This window comes from Bactrocera latifrons, unplaced genomic scaffold (genome assembly GCF_001853355.1).
Source record: "Bactrocera latifrons isolate USDA-ARS-PBARC rearing strain unplaced genomic scaffold, ASM185335v1 scaffold_87, whole genome shotgun sequence".
Taxonomy (NCBI): domain Eukaryota; kingdom Metazoa; phylum Arthropoda; class Insecta; order Diptera; family Tephritidae; genus Bactrocera; species Bactrocera latifrons.
The window spans coordinates 121,170-140,180 of NW_017537567.1; the positions used below are offsets into that span (position 1 = coordinate 121,170).

General features: G+C 37.9%; 1 protein-coding gene across 1 annotated transcript; it reads right to left on the reverse strand.

Moving 5' to 3' along the window:
• Window positions 1–14,598: 14,598 nt before the first annotated feature.
• LOC108977311 (ficolin-1-like) lies at window positions 14,599–15,573 on the reverse strand. Its single transcript, XM_018946920.1, has 2 exons — window positions 14,910–15,573; window positions 14,599–14,839 (listed from the first exon to the last, which is right to left on the reverse strand). The coding sequence occupies exons 1-2, from the start codon at window positions 15,563–15,565 to the stop codon at window positions 14,743–14,745; spliced, it is 753 nt and encodes a 250-aa protein (XP_018802465.1). The 5' UTR covers window positions 15,566–15,573; the 3' UTR covers window positions 14,599–14,742.
• Window positions 15,574–19,011: the final 3,438 nt, after the last annotated feature.

Genomic DNA, 19,011 nt, shown 5'->3' on the forward strand with positions numbered 1-19,011 from the left:
CATATTTGGTTCAGTAAAGTTCATTACACATATCAAAAAAAAAAGGGAGAAGTTTGATTAGAAAAACGAAAAAACTTTTTGACTACGAATATAATTGCAGAAATAATGTTGTTGCAAGAAATTAAAATTTTTCCAACAAAAAACTATTTAGCACCACTATTTACTCGCAAAATATTATACATATAATCAATGTTGTTATTTAATTTGAATTTAAATTGAATTTGTATATAATACAAAAGTTACGTATACGCCGTGCTGCACAGTTGTATAATGGAGCGAAAACGTTACAGCAGCTGTTGTGTAACTGCAATTAGTAAGCTAAAATATTTATGTAGGAATTAGAGATGATAAAATCGAGTACATTTCAGTATTAATTTCGGGATATTTTCTAGTGTTTTTGAAGATTTTTTTAAATAATACAGCGTTAAACTGTCACGAGGTATTTATTTTTCATGAATATATAATTAAATATACGTGACATATACGTAAAATTTACTACATTTCATTAAAAACATATTAACTTGTATTGTTATTATGTTTTCTATAGCGAATTCATGTAATTTAAAAGTCGAGATCGCTTGGAACATTCTTGGACATGCTTGGAAAGCAGATCAGCTGTAATGTCTGTGAAACACATGTATATTTATAACAAAGTTCGAGTTTCTAATTACGATTTCTCTATTTCATACTCCAATAATACTACCACCTTTACTTGTTTTCTCTCTCTACTTTTTTGTCTCATCCACCTCCACTAGCAGCAACAATTATATTTGTTTTCCCGTAAATTGGCACATATGCAACGCAGTATTTACAAATTTTCTTTATAAAGACTCAAATATATTTGCTAGCTTTTTAAGGAATTTTCCAATTTAACGCTCAATAAGCTTAACGCCCCCTTTCGACTGGTACCAGAGCTTTTACCCCACTTTATTTGATTCACTCAGCTCTTCAAAGTTACAATTGTTTTAACTAAAATAAAGAAAAGATCTCTGGAGGACAAAGTGTGTCGGTATGTGTTGTATTTTGATGAGAATTTAAACTGTTTGGTGGCTCGCAGCGTCGCCCATACCGCGCACAACTTGCAACCAATGACGCGCATTCCACCGGCAACAAGCCAACAGCTGCCTGTCAAGCGTAGTCAGTATAGAGAACCGTCAGCTGTAGCTTGACTGTGAGTGACAACAAATATAAGGGCGTCCTTGCTCGCTGCCCACATTTCGTAACGTTGCCCCCACATCCCAGGGCCAACGTGGCACTTGATGAAATTACAATGACGACGCACATAATTTCTAAACCATAGACGTACTGTTGACATTTGTAGTGCGGTATTTTTCTATTTCCAACAATGTCACATTCATTCAGTCGCTCAGTCACGGAGTCACAGTTATTTATAAGTATGTGTTGTAACTCTGCTTGTGGAAGGGTTTCGTAATATTGTATTTATTTTTGAAATAATTGTTTCTTGTTATTTTATTTTATTTTGCAGATATTTGACTTGTCAAGGCACTGCGAAATAATTGAAAACAAATAAATAAGGCGTTGGGAAACATTGTAGTTAAATATGTTATATATTTGCTGCCTTCTTGCAGCCACCGTATATTTTAATTTGCAATAGATGTTATGAAAACCAACCCACTGAAATATTCTCATTCAAGACTAGATATAAGGTTGCCAAATATCTCTATTCGACTTTTTGCTCTTTATGCTTTATAAAAAGTTTTACAGTGATCCGATTTAGTTCAGGGTGTGGGTGTAGCGTTGTCCTGATGGAACACTGCACCCTTCCTGATGGCCAATTCTGGACGCTTCTGGTCGCCTGCTTCAAGCGGTCCAATTGTTCGCAGTAGGTGGTCGAATTAAGCGTCTGGCCATATCGGAGCAGCTCATAGCGGACGATTTCCTTCCAATCCCACCAAACACACAGTAAAACCTTCCTGGCGGCTTGGCCACAGTTTAGGACGATTCACCGGCCTTCGTCCACGAGCGTTTTCGCTTAATATTGTCGTATGTGATCCTTCTATCATCGCCAGTCACCATACGCTTCAAAAATGGGTCGAGTTCATTCCGTTTCAGCAGCATATCGCAGGCGTTGATTCGATCCATGCGGTATCCAAACATCAAGCTTTTTTGTGTATCCAGCCTTCTGCATTAATATGGTTAAAAATGATTTGATGACTGCCTTCCATCTTCTGGGCGATTTACCGAGAATCCACATGCCGGTCTAATTCGATGTTTTCCATGATTTGATCAGTATTCGTCGTCACAGGTCTTTCGCCGGCTGCCTTATCCATGGTGTCGTTTTCACCCGCACTGAATCGTCGAAACCATTCCTCCACGCTTCGAAGTGGTAGAGTACCATCCCCTATTCTCTAGTGGATTTGCGTTTAACGAAGGAAAACTTTAAAATAGCGCGAATTTCGGTGTTAGTGAGCTCCAGTTTACACGTCTATAACTGTTGAACGCAATATCCAAACTAATCATGAATAGCGTCGTTTTGTAGGTTATTTCAAGATCTTTCAAAGATGTATAGTATTGCCGAGCCAAGCGAGCTCTGCAGCGCTTTACACAGCCGTTTTAAATCAAGTATGTTATTAACATAACTTTAAAAAAAATCACACGGACGTCAGATGTCATATATCAAAGGAATGACAAACGGCAGCTGTAATACGAATGACAGATGGTTATCAGATCTTTAATGTTCAACGAATATCACTGGATATCAAAAGGCAACTGGAACACAATCAAATGCAGAAAAAATGTCAAATAGATATCAGATGCTAGATGTCAAGTAAATACCATATGAGGGTCAAATATAAGGCACGTATGTCAGATAGCAGTTGTCAAACAGAAGACAGATGACTAATACCAAATACTAAACAAACATCACTAGATTTCAAGTAGCAACTGAAAAATAGCTGTCTTACAAATGTCAGATGAAATGTAAAATGAAGATGACTATGAGGTGACATATTTCAAACTAATACCTGATGAAGGTCAAATGGCTGTACTTTCAGCGAATAACTGGTAAATATTATTTTAATTTAAGTTTTTTTTAACTAATTTTCCCTATCCAATATTATAAGAGAACGTTTCGAAACAATTTATTAACAAATTATGTCAACAAAACTTTCCGCCAAAATATATGACAAATAAGGAAAAGGAAAAATCTTATCGCCAGGTTCTTGTTTTGGCGCACGAGCTTCCGAAACTCGAGTTTTAGTTAAGGGTATTATTAAATTTCTATGAGTTATCGGAACATACATGGCTGAGGTTCTTGTTTTAGCGCACGAGCTCCCGAAACTCATCGAGTTTTAGTTAAGCGTATTATTAAATTTCTATGAGTTATCGGAACATACTTGGCTGAATTTTTCGAAAGTTTCAAAATAAGCTCCTTTTGAACCAATACCAGAATGTCAACGCTTAATTCATACTTATTATAAACCTTCAGCGAATGACTTTTATTAACTTCAAAAGAAAACTTCAAATTTCGCCTCAAAATGGCAAAGTACTATTCATTAGTCACCGTTTGACCTTGTGGAACGACTTCACGTCACACGTCACCACAACATGGTTATCAAACGATCAGCATCACCTTGTTTTTCGACCCACCATTATGTGGTTTTCAGTTTCGGCTCATTTTTTCGCTGCGTTGTTTGGCGATTTCGAGGTCAGATTCATAAACCCACATCTGGTCACCAGTATTATTACGTTTTATGAATGTACGGTCCTCCGCTATATTATTTCTTTTACGACCTTACTTCACATGTTTTCTGCAAACTCTTTCCAATGTTGGCTGAGTCTTCGTCTCAGAAGGTTCATTCGTGGAGTTCAAATTTCTCTAACTCGTTCGAGCATTTCGACTAGTAAATGGTGAATAACGTGCGTTATGTTTTGCTCCAAGGCCTGAATCGGAGCAAGATTGTCCGCATAGACCGATCCAAAACGTAAAACTGTCGGCTGACCGAAGTGTTCTCTCAATAAATCCATTGCTTGATGCGATGTGTGGGAAGTGGCGCCGTCTTGTTGAAACCAAAAGACGCCGAGATCACGAGCTTCAATTTCAGGCATCAAATAGCCGGTTATCATGCCACGATAACGGTCGCCACTGATGGTTACGTTCTCACCGGCATCATTTTAGAAGAAATATGGAGCGATGATTCCACCGTTCCACAAACCACAACAAGCCGTTGTCTTTTCTATATGAAATGACAGCTTTTGAATCCTTTTAGATAGCTCTTTGTCCCAAATGCGGGAATTTTGATTGTTTACATACCCATAGAGCCAGAAATGAACCTCCTTGCTGAACAAAATTTGGCTCCAGAACGTCGCATCTGTTTCCATCCATAGAGCCAAGCGATGTGGTTGGAAAAGTAGAACGGCTTCACTTCTTGCATAAGCTATATTTTGTATGCTTTCAATTTAAGACCTTGACGTAAAATGCGCAAAATCGTTGTATACGTCACTGCGAGTTGCTGCGAACGGCGCCGAATCGGCTCTCAACGGCCTTCGTGTACACTGGTTTATTCGATCGGATATTATCCAATAAGTATCCCAAGATAGGTGATGGTGTTTTGAATACTACGCTCAGCAGGCCAATTATGTTGACCATATTTGATCAAAGCGAGCGAAACACATTCTTTGCAGAACGTGAATTTTTCTGATAAAGTTGAACGATTTGGAAACTCAATTCAGGCGTAAGTCTCTTTTTGATGAAATACCAAAAAATACCGAACAAAAATAACATGAAAGCTTCACACGACTGACGCGTGAACTGTCAAAAAAGCTATTGGAAAAAGTACTTCCACTTCCACTTATCGCATTATAAGTGTAGCTAGTCCAAGTTTAATTTGATCAGATGGTATGTAATACTAGGGTTTTAGTATGTCAATAGTATTTGTGTAAACTTGCACCGATACGATGAACAAATTTTTACTACGCAACGTTTGAGATAACAATTAATGAACCCCACATACTCCTACACTTCCCACACGGCTTGGCAACTCAATACAACTGCATGCAAGACATTTGTATTCACATTTAACAGTTACCGTTATCCATATGTATGAACAAAGCATTATGTGCTGCTTATTTTAAAACTAAGCAAAGGTATTAACAATAGCAACAACAACTACCACCAAAGCCACTAAGAAAGGCAAACTCACGGCACAATATTATTTAAATGAGTTTTTGTCAAAATGTAGCACATAATTCTTGCTTAAGTATCTTGTAAATTGCTTAATGAGCAAAGGCGCAGCGCCAAAGCAAATTAGAAGCGCACAAAATGTAAGTGAAAAACAGAGAGTAACAAAGCAAGGATGGTAAGATGCTTAAGGTAAGCTTCAGAGGTTCGGGGTAGAAATGTTGTTTACCATATACAAGTATGTGCATGTATGTGTCAATGTATATATGTGTGTTATATGCATATCTATATGCACTAGTATGAACTTGTATGTTGTGAGACGCACAATAACCCTTCGGCATGCGTCGAGGAAGCGTGTAAAAAATTAAACGCATTCTGTAGCTTTCATTTATCCCATGACGCTTTCGCCTCGCGCGGACGGAAGGAAGCGACAATTGAGCTTAATAAGACAGTAAATGTGCGCACGCTGTCAAATTTATAGCTTACGTGTAACAATAAAAACAACAATAACAACAACTACCAGTTAATGCTCGCAAACAACAAAACAACCTCGACGACTCATTTCGGCGCAGGCTGCGCGTCTTCGAGCTTAATTGCCAGCGTGCATACAGACTTGCATATGTGTGCGTCAAGGACTCATGCCACACAATCCGCCACTTGGCCATAAACCCTTCACCTTTACACGTTAACACCTGCAAAACCAAATGCTCGAACACACAGCCACCAGAAGGATTGTTGGCAGGACGCTTCGTTCGCGAAAATTTATGTCTAAATCTTCAAGCTAAGCTGTGTGTGAGTGTATGTGTGTGGGTAAAGGAAGATCTGTGAATTTACATATTCCTGCCTGAATGAACTCTTTCGCCATATGAAGTCGCAAGCAGCCGCAAGAAAATTTCAAATTCATTTCTTTCGTTATTTTAATTTTGAAGTTTTCCAAACACTTCAGCTCCAGCTCCAGCTCTGGCAATTTGGGCACGACGCCGAGATGTTTGCAGCGCCGTGTCATGCAATTAACACCTCATCTGCGTGCTAAATTACTTTGCGCCGTCCACCTTTGACTCTGGTGCTGGTTCTGATAAAATTATGCAATCGTTTCGACAAATTGCAAGAAACTTTGCCTGCGTCTCTTTTAAGTGCGATGGAAATTGAAGCGTCTTTGCAATTAGCTCTTATCGTATATTTTAGATATTGTTTTTGTTATTTCAGTCTTTTACGCAAATTGCTTGCTTAATTAATAAGCGTGGTGTGCTGCTTTGCCTTAATGGAACTTTTTAGAAACGCATCCCATAAGTTCATGAATATATCTTGGCTTCTTTTATATGACGCTTATAACAGAAGGAAAGTAGAATAGAAGGAATATAATTTTAAGATAACTGTATAGTTTAAAAAATCATATTTATACAGCATTTCAAATCGATGGAAATCTGATACTTCGAATATAATTTTAATCCTTCTGTGGTATCTCGATCACAGACTCCGTGAAGAAAAACTCTGATGGTTCGATTTCCAGATTTTAACAGCATCTAATGAAGTGAAGGCGGAGTTCCATCGATATCACCTAATTACTTGAATATGCAAGGTGCGTTCCAAAGGAAACAGGACTTTAAAAAAAAAACAGAACAAATGGTTTTTCGACAAAATCAATTTATTTTATTCAAAATAGTCTCCTTCTGCTTCAATACAGCTTTTCGCACGGGCCTAGTTGGCGGGTATGCCGGTGCAAGCCTTTTAAATGGCCACTACATCTGCATAACGCTTTTCTTTCATGGGCAAATGCATTTTTCCGAAAAGGAAGAAGTCACACGGTGCCATATCAGGTGAATAYGGGAAGTGGTTAATGGTTAAAGTTGGATTCTGAGCAATCGTCAGTCAATTGGTGTGGAACAAACCGTGCACACGCCTTTCGTAAGCCCAAATGTTCGGTCAAAATGCGATAAATTGATAATTTGGAGATGTTCAATTCCATTTCCATGAATTTCAATGAAAAGTTCAGCTGATTTTTGATGAATTCATGCAAAGTTTCGATGGTGATCGCGGGTTTTGATTGACCATTTTGATTGAACCAACATAGAGATGGCCACCAGGGGGCTCTAGATTCAAAAAATCCTGTTTACTTTGGAACGCACCTTGTATGTTTATAAAAGTATAATACAATTCTTTTGTGGCGGTATATAATCAAAGGAAATTTTCAGGAATTTTTGTAGAACAAAATTATGTATAATAATTTTTCACGAGATCCCTTTTGGCGCTACATAATAGAGTTTTCCACGGCAGCAGTGATTCCGACAGTTTCCGTGGTCCGTTCCCACGACAGTCGGTTCTACGAAAACCGGAACGGATCCGGATTTTTATCCGGCCAAGGACTGTCAACTCGGCAGAATTCTGCCGTTACAACAACAACAACAACAACAGTTTCCTTGGATGATACCCATAAAAAAAATTCTCTTCTAAAAGATATTGTCTGTTTAATATCCTACGGTCTGCCAAAATCTAAGAACTTCCAGAAAAATATATAATGATTGGATACATTTTTTTCCTAGTAATCCCCGAATGAAAACAAAAGAACAGCTTCGTAAGGAAGAAAGAGAGAAAAAAGTCTTCCAAGACCGCTTGAAGCGCGCTTATGAGAGATGCCCTAGTCACGATGTCAAAATCGTGACTGACAACTTTAAAGCCAGGGTGGGCACAGGAACTGTCTTTGGCACAACGGTCGGTAAATTCAGCCTTCATGATGAAACATCCTCAAATGGGTTGAGACTGATCGACTTCGCCAAGACACGAAATATGGTTATCTGTAGTACTAAAGTATAGGAAAATTTATCAAGGCACTTGACTGTCTCCGAACCAAAAAGTTCGAAACCAGATTGATCATGTTGTGATAGATGTCAACTAACACGAAGAAGATTCGACGTCGAGAAGCTGCAATCACAACAGACAGCTCGAAGCCAATTGGTGTAAGGGAATGTGGGATGGCATTTCAATCTCCTTTCGAACAGCTGCAAACGAAACCATTGGTTTTCGCAAAAGACACAAGCGCAGTTGATATGATGAAGAGTGACGTATCGCAGTGAAGAGAAAACAGACTGCCTACCTTGTAATGTCACAATCGATCACAACACTGGCGGGATGGGATAGATACGACATACTACAACATGCAAAACTAATACGGTAAATATTGGAAAGGACGTCTTTGAGCCGTTCGATACCAAACGAGGTTTCAGACAAGGAGACTCTTTTGTTGGAGAAAATAATTCGAGCGGTGAGCGAAACATATAACGACATTGACATAGTTCAGCGAATTAAGAGATAGCGGCTACGCTACCTTGGTCATGTCGTCCGAATAATCAGAAACATTCCAACTCTGAATGTATTCGACGCAGTACCCGTCGAGGAAAGCAGAGAAAGAGGAAGACTCCGTCGAAAGGCCAGGTGGTATTTCCTATTCGCGCCAAACAGCGAAAGGGAAAAATGGCTGGCGTGCTCTAGTAAATTCGAGTACAACCGAGTAAAAGGCGTATACGTCAATAAAGAAGAAGAATCGCTCAAGTGAATTGGAAAAATGCAATTTTGAGAAAGATGTATTTAAAAATAAACTGATGGAGCTGATTGAACTGAACGACTTAAGTTTAGAAGATTGCAACCCACAAATAGTCACCAGAAAGATGGGAAAATGTTATAGCTTCAAATGGGAATTGAAGCTTGAAACCTTGAATAATACTATTATTAGAGATTCATAAAAGCTCTTCTCAATTAGCTGATAACTTAATCGTACCGAGGTGCGACACAGCAAAGATACACATTCAAGAACAGCTCTTAAGCTGATACTCTGACCATGTTTTTACGTCAAACGCTTAAGATTAAAGAATATCTTGCCATTGTTTTATTCGACAAATTGAGTGTTATCGAAATCGAAATAAAAAGTATGCTTAATATTTTCATTTTCCACACCATATTTCCATTTCAATTCAAATTCAATTCAATTACATTTCTAAATTCCAATAATTTGAAAATTATATGCCTTAGCCCCACTGAAGTCCTACCAAAAGAACAATATTTTTTATTCTTAGATATAATAAAGCACGTTACAGCAGAGGGAGAAAAGCAAATGTAAAGAATTTGTTTCCATTACATATGGTATTTGCCAACTCACGGCAGGTCAAGTCAGCGCAGACAAGCCACACAGGTCACCAACAATATCAATGCCTGCCAGTGAAGAATCGAACTGGCCACGCCGCACCACACCACAAAGTGCCGTGGCTAACAATAATAGCAAATAGCAGAGATTTTCAGATTTTCGACTTTTAGCAGCATTTTTCAACACGTCATGTAAATATTTGCATAACAACTCACATTTCGTATTCGTTTACACAGGCAGCGTCAACGAAAGCGCCAATCACCACCACCGCGTGGACATACGTACACACTCTTGATCCAGCAGCACAAAGCCAGCGTGCTGACATGGACACGTGTCAGGACGTCCAGTGTCCCCATCATCATCGTGAACAGCAATCCAGAGCCGAGGGGGCAGCAGGCAGAGTATGTATGTATGTGTAAACATGGGAATTTTTCCACTGGAGCACTGCCGACGTCACGTTTAGTGCGGCTGAAGTGAGGCTAATAAATAAATCGGCCAACCAAATTGAGCAGACGTCATCACCTTTTATTTTGTTGGGGCGCAATAGCTCAGTGACTCGCCTTAACACAGGGGCATAGCAAAAATGTTTGTTTGTTTGAATATGTATTGCACTGTAATGCTTTGAATGAATGACTCGGCAACTTGTTGGCTTCATCTCGCTTATACATATTTATGCACACTTGAGCCTCGGATATGGAATATAGACTATGGGCTTGTAGGTTTACTCACAGTCGACGGACGACTTGTATATCTCTCAGTGTGAAGTGTTGCTTAGTTTACAAGTTTTTTGTTTTTTTTTTTTGTATGGCTTCACTTTATTTATTGTTGTTAGTATTATTGTAACGCAGGTCATTGATTTTACATGTTCTGCATAAATAATTGCCTTTGTGGCATTGACTGGTTGGTGGGTACATTGAATTTGGCGTGAAATTGCCTTAAATGCAAATGAAATTAAATGGATTTCACAGATGAATGCACTAAGTAGGACAATGGATTTCCATACAGACATACTTATGTATATATGTACTTATGTCTATTTGAATATTATTTTCATGGGTGTAAAGTTTGCAATGGAAAATTCTGAATATAATCAATATATTTTTTCAAATATTTAATTTGATTTATTTCATTTGCATTTTTTATCAATTAATAAGGATTGTCACCAGAAAATATTATATAATAGTATTCTTTTTGGTCGTTTTCTTCGTGAAACTCTGTTAATTTTTTTTTCTTTGCATTTCTTTCAACTGCGAAATGTTACCTTTCTACACTGATTTACTATAAACTTCGTCCGTTTGAGACAAACCAGCTTACAAGATAAGCGAACTTTGTTTGTTTAGAATTCGAATCAATCTTAGCTATTCCGAGCAATTTGGGTAACAGTTTTTGACCTAGACTTTATGACACTTTCCCAACACCATAAATTCTTACATTATTCTGGCGACAGCCACAGATGCCACTTAGTTTACATAACCCCTATAAACTTTCTTCTTGACAAACCAAGCACCTGCTGAAATGCTATAATTATAAAAGAGTATTTGAAAGATATAGGTCCGACATAACCCAGTTCTAATAAACCACTGCAGTTGGAAGTTCCCTCCTGGCCGAGCGAAACCATATCAAAAAGATTTTACTAAATTTCAGGATGAAAGGGCTATAAAATAACAAGTTAAAGTGGGCTGAACTAAAGTTCAGGGAAGAAGAAATATGTTTAGGCCACCTATGTATTAACTTATGCAACTATTTTGATATCCAATATAGATGTACCGACATTTGTGCGATTATTTTTCACATTTGTCGTTGTTTCAGTGACCACACAAGTCATCCTTTGTCGTTTGTGCCACAATCGTGTTGCGCCCCTATAATTGCCCTAGTGCATGCAACGAAGCGCGGATAAAGCAAAAACAATACGCTATCGCGATTTCACTATTTCAATGTACATATATCTGTTGGCTTCCATACTTGAATATGAATGCTAGTTTTTATAACCAGTGTACGAAGTGGGCATAAGAGTATTTAAACGTAAATGGTTAGAATAGTATATGATTTTCAAAAACTTATATTTTTTCATAAAGTACACTTTAGGGTCTTAAAAACATTATCCATGTTCTAAAATAGTGTAAAAAGGTGTCTCTGCTCAGTTCGCAGCATTCGGGCGTCAGCTTCAACTATGGTAAATTGTTAAAGTTAAATCCTTTTTAAGGGCCACAGGCTGGCCTAACCTCTTAAGGAGTTAACGGGTGATTCAAGTAGAGGTACTTTTTTCAATAGCCTTTTTCTGACAGATCACGAGTGAGAGTGTCAAGTTGTCATGTTCTTCTTGCAAATTTTTTTTTGGAATTTCATCATGGAAAGACCTAACGTCTGAACAAAGTTTAGAAATCGTTTAACTTTATTACGAAAATTCACTTTTGGTCAACATAATCGGCCTACTGAGCATACTATTCGCAACCCCATCACCCGTCTTGAGACCCATCATCCACTATTGGATAATATTCGACTGAACAGACCAGGTCCAGTATGCAGTGAAGAAAATATAGTAGCTGAGAGTGTACACGAAGACCATGGAGAATTGATTCGGCGTTATTCGCAGCAACTTTGACTGACGTATGAATCGACTTGGCGCATTTTATGTCGAGATCTCAAAATTGAAAGCGTACAAAATATAGCTTGAGCAAGAACTGAAGCCACTCGACCTTACCAAGCGACATCGCTTCGCTCTATGGACTCCGGATCCGACGTTTTTGGGACAAATTTCGTTCAGCGCTGAGCCCCATTTCTGCTGCAAAATTGCCGCATTTAGGACGAAGAACAAATTGAAGAAATTCCGGAGCTGCAATTTCATTCAGATTATAAGCCATTTGTTGTGGTTTGTGAGCCCGTGGAATTATCGGTCCATATTTCTTCGAAAAGGATGTCGGTGAGAACGTAACGTCAATGGTGATCGACAACGCGCCACGATAACCGACATGCATCAAATTGCTTTAAATTGAAGCTCGAGACCTCTGTGTCATTTGTTTTGAACAACATTTGTCAAGAACAAGAACATTTCTCACACAACGCATTACTTAATTTATTAATAGAACACTTCGGTGATAATTTTAGATAATTTCAGGTTTTGGGACGTTCGATTGGCCACCAAGATCGCGCGATATCACACCGTTAAAATTTTTCTTGTGGAGATATGTAAAGTCTTAAGTCTATGCGGACAATCTTGTTTCGATTCAGGCCTTGGAGTAAAGCATCATGCGTGTCATTCGCCAGTTACGAATCGAAATGCTCGAATTTGTCATTGAAAATTGGACTCAATGAATGGACCGATGGCTGTATCTGAGATGTAGTCGCGGCCAACCTTTCAAAGACATACTCTGCAAAACACTTACGATGAATAATTGAATACAATTTACTAAAAACGTGCGTTGGGTTTATGAAACTCGTTCCACTTTTTCCCCACTGCAGTGTCATAAATAAATATACATATATGTTCGTATGTATTTCAAAGAACAAAGCAAAACTCTCAGATTGTCAAGTGCTTTATAACGGCCATTCATATACTCATACAACTGACTACATATTAGAATGTATGTGCATTTATAAAGTTAAATGATAGAAATAGTCGCAAACCTCACGCGCACCTGTGGCTGAAGCTAATGAACATTTGTATATGCTTTTTCACACATGCTTTCTATATGCAGAGTATATGGGCATACCACATATAAATGGGAATATACTATATATGTGGGCGGTGATATGTGGAATGACCAAGCTGTGTTGCCAGAGCTTACCAGTTCACCGAGTCCTGTCGATTGTCACTCTTTCAATTTATTTCCCCCTCGACAATGTCAATTGTGGCAGCGGGTTAAATAAACTTGACTAGCTGGCGTACTATTTTTTCAACGGCAATTGTGGACCAGCTGTTATATTGTTGATGATTCCTCTCAAATGGAAACATTTCATCACTCGACATTCCTGTTTGTCTTTCATCTTCAAAGTGTGCCATAATGGTGGCATAGGTTAGAGTAATTGGCAAAGTGAGTAGTGAGAGAGTTGAAGTGTAGTTTTTTGTATGCAAATACAATTATTGCATTTAAGAGCAATTCATAGATATACAATACTAAGGAGCCAAAGTAGAATCTTAATTTCGGTTAGAAATGAAGTAAAGTTGCTAAAAACGACACACTGCTCCATATGAAGATCAAACAGACAGCGAAGTATAACCTGTTGCTCATGATAGCAGAGAAATATAAGAAAGGGAGGATAATTTCGTCTCAACAAATGAGGATCCTAGGAGAGGATACACAACTGGCCCTGCTTCCCAGAAACGGCCTTACGAAAAGCGTAAACTTTACAAAGAAGTTTAAACTTAATTTCGACAACAAGGCACTTATTACTTCATATATCCATTGGATGTTTTCCGAGCATTTTTTAAGCAGAAGTTTACCAAGAGTTAAGATATCGCAATACTCAGCTATAGTCAAGCGGCGCTAAAAGCGATCTCGGCCTGTGAGAATAAATCGCTATTAGTGGAGAACTGTATAGGAATGTTGAACCGACTATCAGTTTGCAATTGTGTACACCGGATATGGGTTCTAACTCATAAAGAGGTAGCCGGCAACGAGCTGACCAGATGGGGCCAGAACCGATATGAGGTATGATAAACTCCCCCGAGACAAGTTTAATTTGTATTATATAATATATCATTCTAGTTGGGCTCTTCTAGATCTACCATAGGACAGTAAATTTTAGAATTCCACTTTTGTTTGCTACGCTTTGGAAGTTCCCCCAAGCCCGAAGAATATACTAAAAATAGTCCTAGTCTACAGCTCTTCTAATATTAGGGCTCTTAATTTATATTGTGGTTCGAAATAGAATACCACAAATACTTTAGAACCTTCGTTTTCTCATGCATTATGCGAATAGTTTACTCAAGACATGGAGACCCCACCAGTCTGGTAGAAAGCCACAAGTGGTCACATAAATCAAACCTATCTTCACGTATATCGCCATCGTGAAACTTTAGTCCCATGTGTACCACTTTTGACATCTTTATGCCGACAACAAAAGACGCCAAACAACAGTCTGAACTAGGAAAACGGAATGGACTCAAATTTTTTGCGGAGCAAGAGCTCATTACTGGCCAGTGTTAACTAAAACTATTTGAGAAACGTTTTATGGCACAACAATAACTATAACATAAGATGGACCGAAGATATTAAATAAAATAATGATAACTATAACTTGACACTAATAGCTCATCAACCAGAGAGCTCCGGTTTCATTAAACATTCATTCAGTCGTGTGGTTTCTCGAAAAGGTTAAGGAATTAAAATTGTACCAATAATTCTTCATTATCAAAAATTCTTTTTTTATATGAACAAAAGTAATCCGTAAATCATAATAAGCTTCTGAACTATCCATAACAAACAAAACATCAAACATAACAAAATCCATTTGCTTCAATAAAAGCTTACTTCCTTGGTCTTATCGCTAATAACGTATACTTCATGGTATTTGGATAACGTCCATTCCAGAACAGCGTATTGTTGTACTTGCCGTTTAAATTACTATAATTTGTATGATTAGAAACCACAGATTAAATCACAAAAATATATCATTTAATTTAATAGCGCCTACCTCCACCAGCAATCCTTGTACCACCAAGCCCCCTTCCAAATCTCCGCACAATTGTCCTTATACTCATCGTTATCCTGATCATAGGTGCTAAACTTTTGACCATCATGAAAGCCTCTTAATGACTCGCCAGCGGTACCTGAAAATTTCCCCAGCATATTCAGCGCATACTTCTCCTCTTCATTTCCCACAGCAAAGCTTTCGTATTTCGCATAGACTGTAGTGCCCGTATAGTCCATCAATTCAATCCATAATTCTTGTAGTCGCACTTGTGTCAATGCATGCAACTTATTCAAGCCGATAAAGAAATTACCATCTAAATTACCAAAACCGGTCTGATAATCATGCCAATTGCGATAGAAATCCACCAGCTCGCTCTGTCGCCGTTGTATCACCGTCCAGGCATCACCACCGTTCGGATCTTTCAAACAATACACGTAGAAGGGGTGTGCCAGCCACTCGGGTAAATATAATTGATAAATACCACTCTGTGCTGAGCCGGTCAGCGCCTCCGCGCAACTACTTGGGTAGTTGGGTGAATAAGACAAACTGTTAGGTAGCCTACCCTTGATGATAGGACCATCGGTGACACCGTCAGCTGATTGTGCCACATAGAAAGTGGCGAAAATTGTCAAAACGCTTAAAAGTAAATAAGCCATTTCGAACTTTTGGCAACTAACTGGTTTGTAAATGTTATTAGAAGGTGTTTATATTGCTATGAGGTTTCGTTTCTGCGAAGCGTTGTAAATTGCATTATCTTATCACTGCTCAGATAAGTTGCCCATTTCAATAGAACTCGGTGATTTTTTGAGCGCTTATTCGCTCTCACTCTCGCTCCAGTTGTTTATTATCAATAATTTTACGATTCAAAATCGCATCCTCTGCGGAAGTAATTAATTGAGACTCGGTTATCAGTCAATTAAGACCATTCAGGGACTTTGAAGACAATTTAAAGCATGTTTATTTATAAACTTAATAACAAACAAATATTATCGCTAAGGCGATATATTATATTGTACTTATATTGCTTAATACTTTTGTAAGTAATTTTAATAACGATAGCTAACAGATAAAAAAATGGTTATGTTGGGGTACCGGGTATTCATAACAAGCACAATATTAACAAATTTTTTAATTTTATTATCAAAATAATCGTTCTCCAACTGCAACTTTTCGTGCGCTTTTATGATTTCATGGTGGTAATAATCGCCCATACATTTTAATGATTGGTTTAATAAATTTTTTCAAATCGACTCAATCCAAACCCTATAATCGTAATTAAAGAATCAACGAAGCAAAAACGCAATAATGTTGAATCTACACTGGCGATTAGAGATCGCTCCATTGGGCGTTTCATTGACAATTGCAGTATGTGCAGTAACGGATATCGAAACGGAAATAAGGTTGGATTACCTCTTTGAGATGGGAACTGGTTTTTATGTATTCAACACCACGAAAGGAGAATGAAACGATGATGCGAACAATTGTCCCGAACGACAGAAAGGGCAGACATTCTGTACCGAGATGACAAATTATTTGGAAGCAACACAATTGAATAAATTTAGTGGAGAGGAATTTTAAAAGTTCAAACCATATATCAAAGATCATCTCGTACTACCAATAAATGTGACGAATCGCACGACGATATTGATGATAGCTGCTATTGTGAGAGCAAAAACTCGATTGGTTTACCCAAAGTTAGCCCAAACTGTGGAATCGAAATGAAGCTCCTGCTTTTTGAATATTCAATTGCAACTTTAGTGCGAAATTAGTATATAAACTATGGAAATATTCAAAAGATAAATAATAAAGTTTCCCAAAATTTTTCACAAGGCGTGCAGCTTAATTTTTTATAAAAAAAAAATAATTTATGTATTTAATATAATTTTAATTTACGTTCGATGCTGTTTTTTGTAAACAATTTGTATACAATGCCGCTTAAGTTTACAGTAAAATATAAAATTATTATTAAAGCAATCTTAAATATTTAAATTCAAATAATGAACATTTTTCTTACTTACCCAAACTATCATTATCAGGAGTCATATCCATCTTCCGCCTTACCCACATTATTTATCACTCACAAACACATACACAAATGCACTATGGAAACAAAAAAAAACAACACTTCGAAATACACAATATTAATCTAAAATAAACTTCACCGGTTTATTCACTGGCGAATATTTTTGAGTGTCTACTTTCGGTTTTATAGATCTTGAAATAAAAAGAGAAAATTAATAGAGGCTGCCTTAAGCACACATTTAATTGTTCAGAAAATCTAACGGAATAATGGATAGATAATTCAACTCGAAACTTAAAGTATCGAAATGTTTTCTGCCAAAGTCATTTTAACAGGAAAGAATAGCGCTTAAAGAGGAGGAAATAACATTGACAGGTAAACGATGTTCTAACTGCTTTATCCTTTGTAAGCTCCGTGAACTTCCTTCATACCAACGACTATTTATCCTACCTACTATACGAGTATATAGTAGAAGGGTGGAGTCATGTGTAGAAGTTCACGTAAGTGAGGAAAGTTCTCTGATCGCCTTTCACTTGGCAGTGGCCAGAAACGATCATTTTACATATGGCGCAAGCAGCTCACGACTTCCGGTCTTTGACCAAGTATCCTCTGGGTAGCCAAAGAACATCCGTTTGAAGGCGAGCTGAAGTGAGAAGGCGAAACATCCCCTCCGCAGGATTGTGCACTGGGTTTGGGACCCGCTTCGTAAAAAACGCACCCAATGAAAAAGAACAATAAGCTTCGGATGAGTGACTCCCCATTTGATGACGACCATGGCAAACGAATTGCACGTATTTTGAGCCGTTACTCTGATTCACCACTGAAAAAACGTCTAAAATCCGATAAGATCACAGAAGAGGATAAAGAGACAACAAAGGGTATCTCTGATATGAAGACCAAGATAAAAAATAGCACGAATATAACTAGTACATCACCTGAGCTTGGTACCTTAGAAATCGCACAGATGACACAGTTGTGAAAGGGAAGCAATTTGGGCTTGCATCCGTATAAAATTACTCACACTTAAGAACTGAAACCACTGGACCACCACAAACGTCGCGAGTTTGATGATTTTGCCTTGGAACAATTTGAAAACGATAATAATTTTTTTAAGAAAATCACATTTTCCGATGAGTTTCGCTTTCATAACAAAACTGTCGATATTGGTGTGAAGAAAATCCACAAATTATTCCTGAGCAACCATTGCATTCATTTAAATTAATAGTTTGGTCGGGTTTTTGGTCTGGTGAAATGTTCGGTCAGTACTTCTTTTGAAATGAAGCTGGTGACACCGGTGCTGTCAATGGAGAACGGTATAGATAGACTTTTACAACATTTGGTTCTAACAAAACGGGATTCAATTATTTCCAGAAATTGTGATACTGTAAGGCCTTCAAGAAGTTTCGATTGGACTTCTTCTAGTAGAGTCATTTGTAGTCATAGGTCATTAACTCTTAACAAATCACCTGCTCGGAGCGGAACCACCTCCTGGGGGCAGCAAGAGATCATTCCTCAACTACGTCGACAACATCAAGTAATACGCCGACCACGCTTTGGACGCAACTAACTTCCAATAAGCACTGACCGCCTCCTGGCTCAAGAAAGACGTAAAGAAGTTTGGCATAGCAACCGCAAATACGCGAGCGCCAAAAGATGATGAAGGTTACTAATTGATGTAACAATCTTGGGATAACACGAATATCCGCAAAACTGATCCTGATATCAGTTTTTACTGAATTTCAGTTTATTGCCGCAGTCAGAGAAATTCCTTTGAAACAGGGGACCAAGGTTAAGCAAAACACAATGTTACAAATATTTGAATGGGGAAAGAAAGTATAACTTCAGAAATCAGGCGAACTTCAGAGATCTCTTACAACGTCTAGTAAAAAATAAATATTCCTTATTTTTACATTAAAATAGATGGTTTAATTTAGCATAGTTAGAATGATCCGATTTACCGCAAATATGCATCGGTTTATTCCATAACTTGTTGCGATTTGAAGGTTATTTTACTCTTGTCCTTATTGACAGTACAGTAGTTGATGCTGCCAATCCCACCAAAGATATGGCGAATCACTCCTG